The following is a 19,517-nucleotide window of genomic DNA, read 5'->3' on the forward strand; positions in this document are numbered from 1 at the left end:
CTGTACATTAACAGTTACAAGTAAATACTTTGGTAAAGAATGATTTGCAAGCACCATAAAGACAGTAGGAGTAAAGAGGAACCTCAACAGCAGAGATCTTGAAAACGAAATGCAATCAAGAGAACTTTTAATTTTTTTTTTTTTTAAAGCCAAAGAGCATGTGGCAAGTAGCCAATCTACCACCCCCCAGTCCTATAAAACAAGCCTACTAGCACTGGTGTCAAATTAAGTGATTCTTCTGCTTAGTAACAAACTGATGGATTTGCTGAAGGTAGAGTTACAAGGTTTAAATGAGGCAGAACTTGAAATATAAGATCTTCCTGTGCATTTTTACTTGCCAAACAAGATATATTGGCTCTTGTGCCAAGAAAAAACTGAGTTTTTGAAATATTATTGCAAATACAAAAAACTTTTCTTTACGAAACAGTGAGATTAAATTTCAATTTTAAAATTGTTTTAGGAAACTTTATAGTGATAGAGAATATAAAAACTGTTGCTTTTAAAGCCAAAGCAGCATTTTTTTGAAAAGCCTAATAAACCATAAAATACTCACAACATCCTTATATACGAGAAATTAGTCTACTCCCATTGTTAAAGCAAAAAGGAAGGCAATGCTTAACAACAGTAAGTGACAAGAAGTAACTCAAGTAATAATTAACAAGGTGGGTAAAGAACTGTTGCTCCATCCCAGCCAAAAGGAACTTCATTGTTTTGTATTTTTGATATTAACATAGCTGTTCTGAAATGACAGTATCATTCACTGTCTTTACGGATTGTCTTCAGGTACTCTTTCAAGTGAGGCCAAAACTGTTCTACCACTGATTTTAATGGGAGCCAGAATTGCTCAGCATGTCAAAAATTAAGTCAACTTTCATTACAACCTTACCTATAAATTTAGGCACTTGAAAATTTGGTACTCAAGTCTGATAATTCTGACTTTTGCAAATACGCCAATAGTGTTCAAATTTGTTGTAACAAGTCAGTCATGCTAAAGCTAAAGAGTTTGAACAAACTCGTAAGATTAAAGTGACAGGTAAATGTGACCTTTCAACCTAACACACAATTCCCTGAACCAGGAAAAGCTCACTAAAGTTTTATTTGATGAGTAAATGACTTCAATAATTGAAAAGTAATACAAAAGCTAAGTAAAAAGTGATCAGTGTCCAAATACTAAAAGTATTAATTAAAATTACTTCTTCAAAGGTATTAAAAGTGCTACCAGCTCTAGGTTTAAAGTATAATTCTCTCAGATTTGGTTCTCCAATTAGAAAGTAGAAGTACTTTACCATGAAGTATCTAGCTAATACTACTGCATCCTATCATCACTCTAAGTACTACAGCTAAATGAAAGTCTTCTTTGCTTTGTGCAGTTTGACACAAATGGTTTTTTACCCAAATTCTCTCATTTTAATTAGCCTAGAATCTTCAAATATTTTTAAATTGAGTTTTGCAATTTCTGCTGGCCTCATAAGGCTGACTGGGTACTGTCAGAGCAAAATTTTTGATTAAATGCTGACAACACAGGGAGTTGAATGGAAAATTCCACAGCGTGCCCAGCATGTGCCCCCTGGGTGACCTTAGGACCTGTCAGTCAGCGCTGACCTAGTTTCTCCACTGAGGCATGCTCAGTTACTCATAAGGCCTGATCCTACACATGCTCAGTTCATCTGCAGCATGACATAATTGGACTAGAAATTTCTCTAAGGGGAGCGTTTGGATTGGCCACTAAATTGGTATAAAAGTTTGATGAGCCCCTCCCTGAGGAAGAGAGAGACAAGAAAGAGAGAGGAGAGAGACCTACTCAACCTGTGAACAGAGGCTGCCTTGGCAGGGACTGTCTTGCAGAGAGAGATTCAACCTGAGAGCAGAGGCTGTTCTCACAGGGACTGCTCCTCAGGAGGGCTTATTGGCCCACTGGTCTCCTCACATCTGCGATTTTTGCGATTCATTCGATTTCATTTTCGTATTGATTGTCTGGCTACCGGACTGGCATTTGGCATTGGTCTTGACCACGATCCTGATTAACCCGACTCACCTCTCATCCACTGGCTACGACTTTATTACACCCTCTGACACCGACCGTCGGCATCGCTCTCCATCGACTTTGGCATCGCGCTCGACCTGTTTTGTCCCTGTTGGACTGGCGTCACGACTCCATTGTCTCAGCGAGTTACAGTTCTTGTTCTGTTCGTGGTTCCTTTCATGAGCTATTGACCAGCCCTGGGACTTAAGGAGTGGGCAGCCGCCCCTATCCCTCACGCGGCAGAACGCAAGGGCTCACTCCGGAACCCTGCGGGCCAACAGATCCCTTTGTTGTTGTTTGCTCATTCATCCGTTCGTTACTGTAACCGAAGAATCGCCTACGCTCCACCAAGCGTAAGTTAATAAATTCCACCTTGTTTAAGAACCAAATACGCTTCCGTGCCACTCAGACTCCATCGCCACTAATCCCACCTGTTCATGTTCCAATCGCCACCCCAGCCCACTGTGACCTTGGGGCCCGATTCATTTGGTTACCCCAACAGGTGCTACTCCTTACACCAAGCTAGCTGGCTGAAACATTCAAACATGTTTTCTGCAATCTGCTATGTTGGAATGCTTAACTGAGAAAAAGATCAGACACTCCTCCATGTCAGAAAATCTTACAATATACTTATACAATATACACTGCAAAACATTTTCTTAAAACACAAACCATCAGCCAAAATCCTGGAGTTACATTGCCAGTTAACAAGCTGGAGATCACAGAATAATGGAAAGTTGGGGTTGAAAGGTACCTCAGGAGGTCATCTAGTCCAACCCCCTGCTCAAAGCAGGACCATTCCCAACTAGATCATCCCAGCCAAAGTTTTGTCTAGCCAGGCCCTAAAAACCTCCAAGGACAGAGCTTCCACCACTTCTACATAACCTGTTCTGAAACAATGCCTCACCATCCTCCTAGTGAGAAAGATTTTCCTAATATCCACCCTAAACCTCCCTTGCTGCAACTCAAGACCACTGCTCCTTGTTCTAGCATCTGCTACCACTCCGAACAGTCTAGCTCCATCTTCACTGGAATCAACCTTCAAGTATTTGAAGGATGCTATCAAATTGCCTCTCGGTGTTATCTTCTAAACTAAATAAACCCAGTTCCCTCAACCGCTCCCTGTAAGTCGTATGCCCCAGCCCCCAAACCATTTTCAAGCGTCCTCTGCTGAACGCTCTCCAACTTGTCCACATATTGCTATAGTGGAGAGCCCAAAACTAAACAGTACTTCAGATGTGGCCACACCAGCACAGAATACAGCAGAATAATTACAGTACTTCCCTCAATCTGATAGCTATGCTGCAGTAATGCAGCCCAGCATGCTGTTATCCTTCTTCACAACAAAGGCACACTGTCGACTCATATCCAGCTTATTGTCTACCACAACCCCTAGGACCTTTTCCACAGAGTTGCTACTTACTTAGCCAGTTGGTCCCAAGCCTGTCCTGGTGCATGGGATTCTTCTGCCTTAAGTGCAGGACTTTGCATTTGTCATTGCTGAACCTCACAAGTTTTCTTTTGGCCCAATCCTTCCATTTGTCTAGGTCACACTGAATCCTAGTCCTATCCTCCAGCATGTCTACTACTTCCCAGCTTGGTGTCATCTGTAAACTTGCTGAGATTGTAATCCATCCTATCTTCCAGATTGTTAACGAAGATATTGAACAAAACCAGCCCCAAGACCAACCCCTGGGGCACTCCACTTGATACTAGTTGCCAATTAGACTCGAGCCACTGATCACTACCCATTGAGTAGAATGGTCCAGCCAGCTTTCCATCCAGCTTACATATGGTCCATTCATTCAATTCGGACTTTCTTCCTTAGCTTGCTTGTAAGAATGCTGTGGGAGACTATATCAAAAGCCTTGCTAAAGTCGATATATCATGTCCACTGCTTTCCTCACAACCACAGAGCCAATTGTCTCATCATAGAAGGCAATCAGGTTGGTCAGACATGACTTGCCCTTGGTGAATCCAAGCTGACTGTTCCCGATCAATTTCTTCTCCAACTGCTTAGAAATGGATTCCTTGAGCACCTGCTCCATGTTTTCTGAGGCCTGAAGTGAGGCTGACTGGTCTGCAGTTCCCTGGATCCTCCTTCTTCCCTTTCTTAAAGATGGGCACTATAACAGCCCTTTTCCAAACATCCAGGACCTCTTCCAAAAGCCACAAAATGTTCAAAGATAATGGCCAGCAGCTCTGCAATTCCATCAACCAACTCCCTCAGCACCCTTGGATGCATTACATTTGGCCCCACACCTTTTATGTCTAGCTTTTCTAAACAGTTCTTATCCTGTTCTTTCACTACTGTGGGCTGAATGGAATATACTCCTCCACCTCTGTTGCTAGCACTCCATAGCTGTTTTCCAGGTTAGCACTTGATATCTCTTCTCCAGGCAAACTGCTGCAGGTAGGGAATCAGTACTTCCCTTTTGCTTCCAGAGGTCACAAGCTTCCACCTTCCTGGGAGTCCATGCCCTCTTTCTTTTCTAGAACCGCCTGTGGCAGCCCTTCTTCCACAGTCCTAGAAGTTTCTTCCAGCTGGAATCAACGACGTCCTCATGGCAGAGGATGCTTCAGAGCTTTCCTACCTCCTCCTGTAGCTCTCTTGCCTTCTCCCTGAGGGACACCACCAGAAGGCACCGTTCACCACAGGCACTTCCTCACTTGGCTGACACTGGAACGAACCTGCAAACTGCAGTCTACACAGCACCAAGCCAGGACCTGGCTGGAAGCCTCAAAGGCATGCAGTCCTGCCTGGACAGACATCTCACAGATGCAAACAGAAGAAAAGCTGGAAGTGGCAGTGGCTATGGGATTTCAGTGTCCTTCAGCCACCTCTGAAGAAGTTTAATTTAGGGGTGCACCAATAGGGATTTCTGAGGCCAATATTGATAGCTGATATTTAAGGAGACATATCGGCCAATACTGATCCAATATGCTGCCTGCAGCAGGTAAGTCTGATGTGGTAGGAGAAGGGGCATAGAAGGGGGAAGGGAGGGGACATGGGGGGCGCAGATCAAGGCCCACCGTGAGGGAGGGAGACAGGGACAACCATTGCCCAGGTCAGGGAGGGCAGACCGGGGACGAAGCTGCAAAATGTCTGGGGGTCGTGGTGGGAAGTGGAGGTGGCTCCCGCCACCACCTGCGGCTGGTCTGCCAGCTCCCACTGTCACTCATCTGGGAGGGCACATGCCCCCAGATCTAGGTCAGGCTGGAGCCGGAGCTGTTTCCCCACAGAGCCTGAGCCACCCAGGCGGAGCATGGGGCAGGTGGTGGTGCTGCTGGAAGCAAAGGGCTATGAGGGGGTTACAGCAAATGTTGGGGTGGTTGCAGCCCACCCTGTAGCCCCTTCCCAGGAGCGTCATCCCCCAGCCCAGGCTCCACCAGAAACTGCCCTGGCCCCAGATGGCCCCATGCAGACCCAGGGCTTGTTCCCGGAGAAGCCTGGCCTGGGCAGGGAGCAGAGCCACTAAGATGGAGCTACAGGGGGGCTGCGGCCACCCCAAAATTCACCCCCCACAGCACCACGACCCACCCCAAGCTCTGCTGAAAACAGCTCCAGGCCCAGCCCACCCCCCGCGGATCCAGGGGCACATGCCCTCACTGTGCCCTCCCAGATAAGTGACAGCAGCAGCAGCTGGTGGATACCACCTTGTGATAAGCCCTGCTCCATTCCACAACCCAATGAGTTGAGGCTTTATCCCCCACCCACGTGCCAGGGCAGCACTTGCCCCTCCCTCCCTCACAACAGGGCCCTGATCTGCCCCCCTACACCTCTTCCCTCTCCCTCAAATTACCAGCTGGAGGCAGCTCTCCATGCTATGGGCTGTGTCTTCATTGCCTAGATGCTGCACTGCAGCTGCACACAGCATGGGCATTTATTGGCCCAATTATCAGGCACTTAAAGAAAATGATCTATATTGGATATTGGCCTTATCTCAGTACGGATCCGATGTATTGGTGCACCTCTAATTTAATTAGAAGTGTCAGATGTATGTTAGATAAACGAGAGAAGAAGAAAAAAAAAAAAAGTCATCTGACTCCCAGATTTTCTTTACCATATTAGAAAAATGCACAGTAAAATCTGCTGCTGCTATTTCAACTCTGCTTTCCATTTATTCATATCTGACAAAAACACTCATTTTATCTAAAACCATGAATTCTTGAAGAGCAAAATAAAGTTTTTGCCAAGTCAGAAAGTTTCCTTCTATTTACCCTGAAGACTGCAAACATGTTTTTATAAACTACTTAATTTATAGTTTATGCTGTCAGTGTAATATTCATACTTACTTTAACATTTGTGAACTACTAGATGCTGGCAACAGAACTGTTACAAGAGAAAGAAGAACACCCATTACTAGACACGTACCTGTAAAGATGTAATGGACCCTGTGTGTCCCTGCAGAACAGCCACTGGTGCACAAGTTCTCAGACACCACACCCTGATCATTTTATCACAACTTCCAGCTGCAATCATAGTGTTTTCATAGTTAACAGCCATATCAGAAATCTCTGCTGAATGGCCTCGTAGAGTGGCAAGTAACCGGCCATTGTGTGTTGACCATATCTTCACCAAGCAGTCATCCGAGCCCTAAAGAGAAAGGGTGACCAAGTTTGGTATAAATTCAAAAATGTCTAAAATACCGTGTTTCCTTATGCTAAGAAGTAACCAAGCTCTTTCAAAAGTCTGGTAGTCCAGATTTTCTTCAGTTAAACACTGTCTGTGGAATCAGCATTTGGTCATTTTAAGTGGAAAATTATATAAAATGTGTAAACATGGTTTTGATGCATCTATAGCTTACAGAATCTTGTATTAGACAATCAAAGTATAATTAAAAAAAAAAAAGGGAAAACATATTTGAGAGGGCAGAAAAATGTGTGATGTTCCCATTTAACTTTATCACCACCAATTCCCCAAAACCACCAAATCCCTAAAGCCATAGCAACTAGGTAGAACCTGTTTCCATAGCAACAGACTTACCCTCAACCATTTTATTAAGAAACATGCCAATCCAAAGACAACCATATAAATGAAAGATATCAGTACCTAATTATTCATAATGCTCAGAGTACAAAAATTCCAGCTCTAAAATTATGCCTAAATTTACTTAAATTTTGTGAAAGAACAAATTAGCCGCACGTTTAAACTTGGTAGCTTTAACATTTCAGAGATAATACTGAGCATATAATGTGTTCTTTTCCCCGCATTAATTCCAGAAGCTCTGCATTAAAAGCATCAACTCACAGTAAATATTCTGTGTCCAGTCCTATCAAATGCAACACAGTAAACTGCAGAGAGATGGCCTAGAATCCGCCTGTGTATCTTTATGTGCTGATACATACTTCCTGGAAATGAAGCATTAAACTTTGCATATCCAGTCACTTGTTTTGCACGATGCACTTCCACTAGAAGAGAAACACCATGGACAGATTAACAGGGGAAAGCAGAAGAATGAAAATTTTACTCTGAAAAACCAAAAGTTAAAAAATTATTTGTAGGAGGCATAGATAATTATAAAAACAGATCTCATGCAGGGAGCCAATCTTACTTTTACAGTCAGTAGATTACTGGATTTAAGGAAGTGACACTCTGGCTTGTACAAACAATTTCATAAGTGTTCCGGAGCTTGTTGAGCTTTTTGAGTAGTATTATTTAGAAGTGGGACAAGTTTTAATTTTGTTCCAATTTAAAAAAATCCAAACAGTACAAATAAAGACAGTATCGTCTATCTTGTATTTTGCTATGTACTTTCATAAAATTAAAAGTGTGCTGCCAAAGACCACTGATTTGCAGACACCACAAGCACATTTCTTTTAGTATTGTTTATTGGCAAAAAAGTCTTGATGTAGAAACTAACATCTTACTCATATAATGAATTCTACGTAGGCAGACTTCTGTGCTCATGAGACTTCACTGAAGTAACCTGAAAGTTCTACAAGAAAACTCCCAAAGCTAACTCTTAAATGCAGTTTTCATACTTATACTGTACATTACTGCAGAAGACAGCACAATTAAATTCACCTACTTACCAAGATTTGGTGGAGTCCCATAGTTCACAGGCATTTCAGGAGGTCTTCCTCTATGTAAAGCTGCAAAGGCAGAGCCCTTCCAAACAGTATTTCTGCAATCTTTAAAATAAAATATCAGTTGTACATGAAAGTAGAGTAGTACTGCGCTTTGGAAAAGCCAAACATGCCATTGTTTTGAAATCCTTTATAAAATTTAGCAACAATAATTATGAGTTTGTCAAACGGTGTAAAGCCTACAGTATTAAAATATAATAGGAAATAAGAATTGAAAGAATCTAGAATCTCAAAGAGATAACACTGCAAGCTGCATTAAGTTTGAGAATACATTTAAACAGCTGTCACTATAGTTTGTACAAACATATCCATTCTACCTTTACTTTACCTGAAAATATTGGAAAAGTATAAAATTGTATAGGTTCGTTTTCTGCCTAAGGATTTTTTTTAAAGCATTGTGAAACTTTTCACAAACAGACAAGTGTTAGCACAGGAAAAGGAGAAGCTTTATTATTAAAAGCTACTTCACATGCCTCATGCTGAAATTGCCAAAAGTTTGAGTTCCAATTAATGGAGATTCATTACTTTCTTTACTATGTAAATTGTCAAGTTCATAATATAGAATATCTTTTCAATGCTGCTTAAAAATTAAGATGGTATGCACGCACAGGAAAGCTCTATTTAAAGAATACAAAGCTCTTGCCAATTGATGTAAGGTTGGTACTCTGTAGCATCAACCATACACAATTAGAGTTAAAACCAAAGCCTTTGCATTCATTACAAAAAATGAACAGAATGATACTGCTTGACTAGTTCTGGCTTGGTTGGTATGAAGAACCAGAGGAACAACAAGAAGGTAGTGTTATAGTATTTTATTTTGATTGAACCCAATCTGCTCTCTCATTCAAAAAGCAAACTAATTAATACCACATTGTTTATCTTGTGAACACTGAGAAAAGTAAAAATGGGGCTGGCATTTAGATACAGAATGTCTTAATCCACCGCAAGGTCCCAGAATAACTACAGAAGCTTGTACAAGGAAGGTAGTGTTGCAGGTTGCTGACATTCAGCGATCATCATTTGCATCCATGACAATACTTCAGATGTAACTCAGGATTTTATTCACATAGTGACCCATAAGACTAAATCGCCAACATGGCCAGCTCAACTCAAACATCTACGCTGTAGCAGGGATGAAGTGGGTGATGGTCCAGAAAGCATATGGATTTTTTTGTCACACCTTTTGTTGGACCCATTGTTTGTAGCTGGGAGAACCACTGGACAAGTTTTGGGCATCAAGTTTCCTTCCTTGCATTAAAGTTGGTCAAATAAAAGTTGTCAATAAATCCTTGCTTCCAATGCATCTAGTCATTCTTTTGATCTGGGTTGAGGGAGGAGTTGGAAGCCAAAGACTGAAATTTTATCCACACCACACTGATCATCATTACTTGCTACAGCAGATGCATGACAAACAGAACCAAGGAGGTGATACTTCCCCTCTATCCAACACTGGTCAGACTGCAGCTGGAATACTGCATGCAGTTTTGGGTGCCACACTTCAAGAGGGATGTGGATAACTTGGAGAGGGTCCAGAGAAGGGCCACTCATATGATTAAGGGCTTGCAGGCCAAGCCCTATGAGGAGAGATTAAGACACTTGGACCTCTTCAGCCTCTGCAAGAGAAGGTTGAAAGGCGACCTTGTAGCTGCCTATAAATTCATCGTGGGGGCACAGAAGGGAATTGGTGAGGCTCTACTCACCAAGGTGCCCCTGGGGGTCACAAGAAATAATGGCCATAAGCTAGCAGAGAGCAGATTTAGACTGGACATTAATAGGAACTTCTTCACAGTTAGAGTGGCCAAGGTCTGGAATGGGTTCCCAAGGGAAGTGGTGCTCTCCCCTACCCTGGGGGGTCTTTAAGCAGAGGTTGGCTGGGGTCATCTGAACCCAGCACTCTTTCGTGTCTATGCAGGGGGGGTCAGACTCAATGATCTATTGAGGTCCCTTCCAACCCTAACACCTATGAATTCAAAGTTACACCGCACAACTGCTAAAGCCTCTTCTGATAAGTCTATGAAGGTTAATGGAATGAAAACATTTCCAAAAAACTCCAAGAGAAGCTACCGTTTCAAATAAAGTTATTCCTATAAGAAATTGCTTGAAGTTTATAATTTTTTTCCATCTACTAGCAAAAATGGCTCTCTCGCCAACTTATTCGTAGAGCTTGATTGTTTATACAGGCCCTCCAACAACAGACATGGAAGAAAGATACCTAGATTATCGATGACAGAAGTGTCATAGCATGCTAACAAACTGCAAAGGCTTTTTATGCAAGAACACTGTATTCTGAGCACTAGGAAGGTTTTTCTTGCCTTGCCCATAAATCCACACTGTATCAGTAGATGTGTTCCAGGCCTCAGAAACCTTGGTCAGGGCAAGCTGTCCTTACTGTATGGCTTATCTGTGTCCCTTCTGCTAAAGAAGTTATCTTCTGGAGAAACAGTGACAAAGTCTCAACTGAACTCTATGTTCTGAAGATGCAGAGCATCCCAACCTGGAAGTTAGAAACACGAAGTCTTTTCTACTAGAGTTTAGACCAGGGTCACTCAAACCACTAAAGGCAAAAGGAATACAGCACCGCAGGTTAGGCTTTGTGTTCCTGTCCTTCCCAGTTTGTGAAGACTAATGCAAAAAAGTGGGGCTACCATACATGGAGACTTTCCTACAGGGAAAGCCAGTTGCTAGATTCTAATAAAAATAACTATTAGTCAATATTTAAACATTCATCACCTAACACCAGCAGACTACCCTTCCATCCCTGGAGGTAGAGATGCACCCTAAATCTGCTCAGAAATTGAATCAGCAAGCACATTTCTTAAAATAAGTGCCTTGCGTACCTCAATGCAGATTCTGAAGTAACAAAAGGCATGGATCACATCTACAAAGTTTATCAATGAACAAAATGGCTATGACAGTAGCCAAGTGTAGGCGAGAAAAGCTGTAGCAATCACTGATGTGACTGAGAACAGGTAGACACACCCCTAAAATTCAAATGCTTGTAAAAATGACACGAACATACCCTGTGTAAAGACACAGATACAATCCACTGAGTTTCAGCAAACTGTACGCTCTTTCAATCAGGAACTAGGAAAGGAATTTGAGAACGTAGGAAGAACAGTGACCAATAAAAATTTACACTGCCTGCCTACTGTGTTGTATGTCATGTTAAACTCTTACATTTTGACTTGTAAAAACTTAAAGGAATTCTCTTGAATAGCCATTTCTCAGACATATTTCTAAAGATGAACTCAAGAAGTAGCCATCCTTGTCTAAATAAAAGGAAACTCCTAAAAAGATAATTCTTTAATCAGGGGACTTGAATATTTAAAATTCACCCTCCCAACTCAATCTGAAATAGCACGACAACATACTAGTCTTCATAGGCGCAAAAGGTTTCTGAGAAAGGAGCAGTGGGTTAAAGGCAAATTACCTGCATCCTGGGAAAAGGCACTCAGATTTTTAAAAATGTATTACACAAATAAGTATTTAGCCAAACCATACCTTTTGCCGTACGTAACAATGACTGCCTCCCTGCCCCAAGTAGGGAATTCACTCTCGAAATGCTGGGTGGAATCTCTTTATCCAGTATAGGGCCAATACGCTTGCAAATTTGCAACAAATGATCTGGAGCCACATGTTTGTTGGATAAGACCTGATAGAAAGTTAAGTTTAAAACAAATACATAGTATATGTAGAACAGATGATTGCACAACTTCACTTTGTAGTTTTAAAATAAATTTTGACCAGATTTTATTAAGCAATGTCTTTACACACTAATTCCTAGAGTAATGAACTCCCCACTAAATGCCATAGCAAAGAAGAAACCAGCATCTCACTACAAGAAAATCAGGTGTATTCATGTGTCTTTGCGTACCCATCATCTAGTCAATATTTTCTTTGCAGAAAATAATTTCCCCAAAGAGTTGCTTTTAATCTGGGTGAAAGTGGTAGCACTATTTGCTTCCTATGCATACATGTGTTAGTGGTTTAGTTCTATATGATGCAATCATATTCCATGGTCACTCTCTTGATCCAATTTAAGCAACGTAACACCAAAAAAAGCTACTGCATCTGCACCTGGTCCTTTGGTCTATTATGTATCACAGAAAATTATACTGCACTCAAGAGTAAGAAGAATGTATAATAGTAGCTCTGTTAAACAAGCACTGCACAAACTGAAAAACTATTGCATCTTGACAGGCTTAGAGTGATCTATACAGCTTCTCTCAAGAGACCACTAGATTCTTCAAAAAAAACAGTGAAAGGTCACACCAATCCTATTCCCCCTGAACTCAAATAGCAAAAACTTTGCATTGACACAATGCACGGTCCCTCTGTTTGTGTCATTTAGCATGAAGGATTCTCAGAGGCTGTTAAATCAGAACACAATATGCATGTACATCACATCTCTCAACCAAAAGATCAGGTGCATTTTACTCTTTGTATTCTCTCCAAACATCAATTGCAAAACTACGTCACTAATGATGCGGCAAAGACAAGTATTTGCATAACAGTCAGGTATTCAAGCCTGAGTGCCTGTGTAACCAAGTTCACTGGCCAGTCTAAACTTAGTCCCCTGAATAGATTTAAAAAAAAAATAAAAACTTCGATTATGGAGTGAGCTTATCAGCCAGAGTAACTGAAATAATGGCAGTATCCACATATACAGTAATACATACTTAATAGGTAGAAAAGGAGAATTATACTTACTGAAAACAAAACCCTGAGCTTGACTTTTATATTTAAAAAGGACAAGGCCAACTTAAATTATGCCCAAAATTAAAGTATGCCTAGAAATAGTTTTAAAAAGTTTAATACATTATTCTTCTTGTACTTCAGAAATAACTTCTAGTAAAATAGAAACATCCTATACAATGTTTAAAACCAGAAGACAGAAACACTAAGAACCTGCAAGTGTGAGACACTTGCATCAAGCTGAAAATAATGTTTGTGTATCATCTTGGTTAATAAAAAATCAAGTATAATCAGAACACAACTAGAACAAATTAACATCATTTAAAAAAATTCTTTCATTTACCATAATTTAAAAGATTTGTGACAAATGAATAGAAGTCATTTTTGTAAAAAATCCAGGTGTTGTAAACATTCAACTTAAACCATAACATATTTGCAATTTTTGACCCAAATTGAAAAATTTGATCATCAGAAAATAGTCAGTTAATCAACCCTAATGTACAACTAAGCATACCTGAACATGGTAGCATAACCAGCCAAAATATGCCAGACTACTAACTACTACTCAGCAGACTCAGTATAAGTCTTTTCACCACTGCTTGAAGAACTATTTCACATGCCTTCTGAAGGGATGGAAAGACATCTGAGAAGTCACTCAGATGAGAAAACTGTTCTTCAGAAAAGGGACATCCTCATATAATCTTAAATACCAAATACAAGCCTTGCTAGAAGAAATTCACTGAATGTGAGTTTGTTTTCATTTTACTGTTAAACTCTTTAGCTCAGATTCCATAAGAAATACTAAGCAGCAAAACATCTACATAGCTCATTGGAAGATAAGGCCTTAAATATCTGCCTGCAATCTATGCAACTAACTACCTTGCTAACACAAACACTGCACCCAAAGAGCAGAAGTAAAAACTTAAATATAAAATTTTCATACTCTGAAATATTACTGCCATATGGCTTTTTTGAAATGACTGAAGACAAGGAACATAAATGCATATGACAACTCAGAACCTACATCCCATGCACATGCAGACACATGAAGAATATCTAAAGTCTAAAGAGACTAGACAAGGAATCTGCCAGAATCGTCACGTTTACAAAAACAGATCTATTGTTTTCTTTAAAGCTCAGCTAAGCTCAGTTCAAATCTTGAAGTTAGAGCTGCTAAGGTGGATTGGACTTTTGACATTAATATAACATTTGCTCAGTTGAAATGAATCATCTAATGAAACAATTTGTCTCCAAACAGTTCTGAGACCCAATTACAAGCAACACTGCATTTAACTGAAAAAAGTAAGGGGCCTCTTCTTTCTTCAGGGTTTTGTTTTATGCCTGTTGTACCAAACTTTTTATAAAGGTGCATCCCTACCCTTCTGCCCAACTTCAGGCTACCTTGCCTTCATCAAGGAGTCACCCACTCTGCACTCCAGGTAACATAGTATCCTTTTTGAAACTATCACCCCACCTCCAAGTTGGTCTAATAAAACATATCTGTAGACTCTTTCTTATCTATCATATCTCCCTCATCAAGCCCTTTTTCTGCATGCAAGCCATAAATGCAGCAAATCAAAGGGGAAGCACAAGCAATGCGTATGTACATGGGGTGGGTGTTAAATAAGAGTGGAAAGAAAAACCCACAAGCAGGCACTGAGCTGTGAAATCTTCCTTGCTTGACAAGAGGAATAAACTGCAGTTGCTTTCATGTTGCTGCCCCGTGCATCTGCACCCAAAGCCACCCTCCAACCAGCTACAACAGCAAGTCCTGATGAGGAGGAGGAACCAGGTCTCCCTTGCCAAACAAATCACCCCTAACAAGCAGGCTCTCTTCCCAGCTACAAGGCTGCCCCCCTCCCCCCAAATAAAGGTGCTGGGGAGATGCCCTGGCTAAACCCTGCCAGGTCAACAGACCACCAACCTCCCACTCCACCCCCAGGCTGCAGGTGGAAGCCAAGTGGACAATAAACCCCACCCAATCCAAGCGGCAGCACAGAGCAGGGGAACCCCATGGGACTGCAACAAGCCAGCTGCCAACTGGTTCTGCCAGGAACCCCGCTTTAAATAAACATCCTGCTTACCCCCCACCCCCCCACATACCCTCCAGCCCACTCACCAAGTCCTCGTAGCTGCGGCTGTGCTCGCGGCCTTCCCAGTCCAGCCTCTTGGGCAGCAGCTGTGCGGGGCAGAGAGAAGGGGCAGCATGAGCCGGGGGGCACAGCACAACCACAGCCGTTACAAGGGTAGGGGTTGAGGGGGGTTGCTCACGCACCTGGTGCTGCTCCAGCTCCTGCACCAGCACCTGCGGGATGGACACACACGGAGATCAAGGCAGGGCAGCGCCGTCCCCCCCACTGTGGGAGGTGTGCGCCCCGCGCCCCCGGCCAGCGGACGCGGGAAGGGGAGCGGACACTCACCTGCAGGGTGCGGCGGCAGGGCCCGGCACTGAGGAAGCGGGCGATGAGGAAGTACAGCTCTGCGAGGGAGACAACACAGGACAGGCGGGTGAGGCCGGCGCCGGGGGGAGCGATTCATAATCATGACGAGGAAGATGGCGGCGGCGGCCCTTACCTGACTCGAGGAGTGGCCGGGCCGCGCGGCCCGACGAAGAGGCAGCGGCGGCGGCGGACGAGGGTTCGGCCATAGCTGGGGCGGCGGCAGGGCTGGGGCTCGGGGAGAGACGTCCGGCGCAGGCAGGGCCCCGCTCGGCTGCGGCCTCTCGGTGCCTCCCGGCCTCGCTCCCCCTCCCCCGCCCTGTGCGCGCGCACGCGTGTGTGTGTGTGTGTGAGTATGTGTGAGAGAGTGTCTGTGCGCGCGCCTGCCGCCCCTCCTCTCCCCTCCGCGGGACTCTCGCGCGAGCTCAGCCTTGCCTAAGCCCGACCGCCATCACGGCCTGCCACGGCGCTGACGCTGCGTCGCGACGGAGGTAGGAGGGTGGTAGCGCGCACGCGCGGGAAGGGAGGGGGTTGTTGAGGACGGACGCATGCGCAAAAGGAGTGAGACCGAGGAGGAGAATGGGTGCGAGTCCGCATGCGCTTGTGGAAAGACCGGGGGGAGGGGCTTGCTGGCGCATGCGCAACAGGAGGAAGGCCGGGCAGGGAGGGGGTTGGGTGAGAGGCCGCATGAGCGAGGGGAGGAAGGCGGAGTTGAGAGTGTGTGCGCATGCGCTAAGGGAGCGAGGCAGGGAAGGCGGGCGTGCGGGCGTGCGCGTGAGCGATGGGAAAAGATGGGGGAACGATGGCGCATGCGCTAAAATAACTCCAGGGAGGGCGGCTAAGGACGTCAGAAAGTAGTCCCTTGATTGGGACAGACGGGAAACTGCGGAAGGGGACTGTATGAGGATAAAATTAGCTTGGAGCCTGGGAAGCGGTCTTGTAGGGGGCGGGGCGGGAGGACTCTGCTTTGTGACAGGTGTGGGGGGTCGGGGCGTCTCCGGTGCTGCCCAGAGCCCTTGACAGCCATGCGGTTCGCCCCTGCAGTGTGCACCTCACTCTTCCTTTCAAGGAGAGAGATGGAGTGCTGCGGCCTTCTCTTGCAGGGTAGTAGAGCTGCAGCCACCAGGGGCTGCTTGAGGCTGGGGCAGCGGGACCCAGAGGGTCCCAGGTGCATGTGCTAGTGTTGTCAGGTGTATAACAAGTACTGTATTTGTACAATAATTTCAACTCTTGTATAATGTACAATCAGCAATAGTAAGAGTGTTTACAATATACAGTTATTTTTTTGAGGCAACTAAGTGATGCAGCGCATGTAAAAACCTAACTTGCTTTCAGAGAACCTTAACTGACTTTTCTGGGAGGGAAGAGTTTGACATCTGGTCATATTCCAGGTCAAATCAGTTCTAAATCCTTTCAGTTGAACAAAACTCAACTGTGGTGCTACAGCAAGTAAGCATCCTCCCCACCTAGACTTCAGTTTGGGGATTCGGATACTCCCAAGTCCATTGTCAGGCATCCTACATACAAGCCCAGAGGCTTGGGGTTTCCAAGTCTCACTTGCCGTTAGCCAACAGCCACAGGAGCAAGGTAAGGAGGAGTTCCTCACTTCCATAAAGTAAGCAGGTAGCTGAGATCCCCCCACAGGAAGCTGGCCACTGGTAAGCTGATTACAAGACTCTTGTAGGGTGTCCTGTCTGTAGTACATTGGACAGGGGTGCACCCTCTGCTGCACAATGCCATTCATATCCATCTCATCTGGGGAACAGACCTTGATCTTAGCCCACAAACTGACTTTTGGGTTTGCTCTCAACACCTTCTTATGACTGTTTGCTTCAAAACTACAGAAAAAAAAAGAAAAAGCTTCAATTCTAACGATCCAGTTCTCATCCATTTGCTGGCAGCTTGCAGTGAGCAATATACAGTAAATAAAAAGCCTTATTTGCATACTTCTCTGCATTGTTAGTTGTATATTTTCACTGTATGATAGAGTTTTTTAGCAAATACAATAATTTTGAGCTTCCAGTACAATAATTTCATATTTAAGACCTGGCAACGCTGGCGTGCGCACATGCATGTGGCAGCCAGGCAGTGTGGTAGAAAGCAGCTACTTCCAGGTAAATCTGTGGAGGGAGGGGGCACAAGTAATGTGGCAGGAGGGGCACATGCCCCTCCCAGATTTCTGCACTCACAGTGAGGTGTGGGATGCAGGGTTGTAGCTGGGCTGAGCCAACTTGAGGCAGAAGCCACAGTTGCAGCCCAGCAGGCAGGACCTGGTGTGGGAGGGAGTGCCATACCACCAGGCTGCCAAAGTGAGGCACCTCCTGCCTGCCTAGCAGCAATGGGGGCACAAATCCATGCCATGCCTCACTTTGGCAGCCACAGTGGCATAGCACTCTCTCCCATGCCAGGCCCTGCCCACCAGGACACAGAGGCAGTTCCTGGTCAGAGTTGGTCCAGCCAGGCTGCAACCCTGTACCCTATACCACTATGGGCACAAATGTAAGGGCACACATGCCCCCCTGTTGCCCCCCCCACAACTGATGTGTCCCCTGTGCCCACATACCCACCACCTTCCTCACACTGGGGGGGCTGGGACCTGGGTTGGGGGGCAGTGTGTCAGGAGTGAGGGGCAATGGCATGGGTAGGGGATCAGCATATCGGGTGCTTGGCACCACAAAGCAGCAGGGTGGACAGGCGCAGCTGGACCCACACCCTAGTGAGTGAAGGTACAGGGGGAACTCTGATTTTCTATGATTTAAAAAAAAAAACCAACCTCCCACAATGCCACAATATATAGGTATTTAGAATTTATTTTAGTATAAATAATTGAGGCACTGGTAGGCTTCCAAACTGCTTTAAAATTGTAAATATATCAATAAAGCAGTGTGTTCAACTGAGAAACCAGGATTCCCAGTGATGATGCACCTCACCACCCACATGCCCCTTCCCTCCTCCCCCCTAGAATGGTACAGCTGTGCTCCCAGCTGTGCCCCTTATCTACTCCAGTGTGTACAGGATAAACATTTGCCTGAGGCCTTGTATTGGCATATCGCTTCCTTCAAAGTTGAGGGCTGATCCTGCAAGCCAAGAAATACCATAAAAAGAGGTTTTTACCCTGTGCATTAATCATTTCTTTAAAAAATATTAAGGCTTTCTAGTGATCATGCAAGAACAACATGGAAATAATATCTATATATTTTGTGGCTGTGTAGTGATGCAACTGATGAGTGAAGTGAAAGAATGATTATAGACCTCTACAAATGGTACAAGTGGTGATTTAAAGCCTAAGAAATTTTCCAATTTCCAAATCATTTTAAAATACTCACCCCAGTCCTAACCTATGCTATCTGAGCCATATATTATGTCACTGATTTTACTCTTGCTCTCCGTCTTTTTATTGATTCTTTATTCATTCTTGGCATTCATCTTTTTAATTTTCTAATATACCCACCCACTTTTTAATATTTTTCAAACCATCTACCTTGAAATACAAACTCAAGGAAGTTCTTTGCTGGTTTTTAACTCACCCAGTTTTCTAGTTAGGCGGACAAGCCTAAGATTATTTAAACTCGTCCTTTCACCAGTGCAAACGCAGTATCGTCAACTCGTCCCCTTTTGTTCTAACCCTCATATTACATGGCTTGTGTATCTATAGAAATATCTCTTTCCACTTATCATTTAACTGACCTTTTGTTATCTTTCCTCTTGCAAGAGTCTTATGATCAAAAGGAAGTTTTATTTTCTTTTGAAGACATTCACGTAATGCCCTTTATCTTTAATGGAAGTAACCAGTTACAGTTAGGATTGGGCTCCCCTCACTTCCCTCTATTTTTGCCTTGTTTTTCTGATGGGTGTGAGGGGAGACATGAAGCTCTTGTTCTGATAAAATGAAATGTGATTTGTCTCTTTTGGTAATTGAAATGTAATAGATTAATTGCATTAAAAAGTTTAACCTAACCCAATTCTTAGCTTATACTCTTCTGGTTTCTTTCTTATCACATTAGAAAGTCAGAACATTTCCTTTCCATCACCATTTCCATCTGTACTTGTCTTCCTATGCTGTCCAAAAATCTATTAAGTTAGGACTTTCCTTAAATACAAATTCAGTTTTAGAGTTGCATACCTTCCATCTTTAGCTTTAAGATACCATGAAAGCTTTATACTGTTTTACTTATTACTTCTGTATACCTTGAAAGGCAAATTAAATCTCTCTCTCTTACTAATAATAAAACCTCATACTTTGCCAGAGAAATTAATGTTGTGGCTCACAC

At 43.6% G+C, this 19,517-nt stretch overlaps 1 protein-coding gene across 5 annotated transcripts in view; it reads right to left on the reverse strand.

The window, feature by feature from the left end:
* The window catches only part of BRWD1 (bromodomain and WD repeat domain containing 1), a 94,045-nt gene extending 78,529 nt beyond the window's left edge, over positions 1 to 15,516 (reverse strand). For 3 of the 5 annotated variants that reach the window (XM_019528947.1, XM_019528950.1, XM_019528946.1), the window contains exons 1-8: positions 15,383 to 15,473; positions 15,229 to 15,287; positions 15,084 to 15,113; positions 14,928 to 14,987; positions 11,615 to 11,765; positions 8,060 to 8,158; positions 7,275 to 7,435; positions 6,399 to 6,620 (exon numbers count right to left, since the gene is read on the reverse strand). In XM_019528947.1, the coding sequence (XP_019384492.1) occupies positions 6,399 to 6,620; positions 7,275 to 7,435; positions 8,060 to 8,158; positions 11,615 to 11,765; positions 14,928 to 14,987; positions 15,084 to 15,113; positions 15,229 to 15,287; positions 15,383 to 15,455 (855 nt within the window). In that variant the 5' untranslated portion in view covers positions 15,456 to 15,473. Of the gene's footprint in view, positions 1 to 6,398; positions 6,621 to 7,274; positions 7,436 to 8,059; positions 8,159 to 11,614; positions 11,766 to 14,927; positions 14,988 to 15,083; positions 15,114 to 15,228; positions 15,288 to 15,382 lie in introns of all 5 variants that reach the window. The other 2 variants (XM_019528948.1, XM_019528952.1) reach the window with 2 other exon arrangements.
* Between the last annotated feature and the right edge of the window lie 4,001 nt (positions 15,517 to 19,517).

The sequence above is a fragment of the Crocodylus porosus genome, unplaced genomic scaffold (assembly GCF_001723895.1).
Source record: "Crocodylus porosus isolate Cpor-Errol unplaced genomic scaffold, CroPor_comp1, whole genome shotgun sequence".
NCBI lineage: Eukaryota > Metazoa > Chordata > Crocodylia > Crocodylidae > Crocodylus > Crocodylus porosus.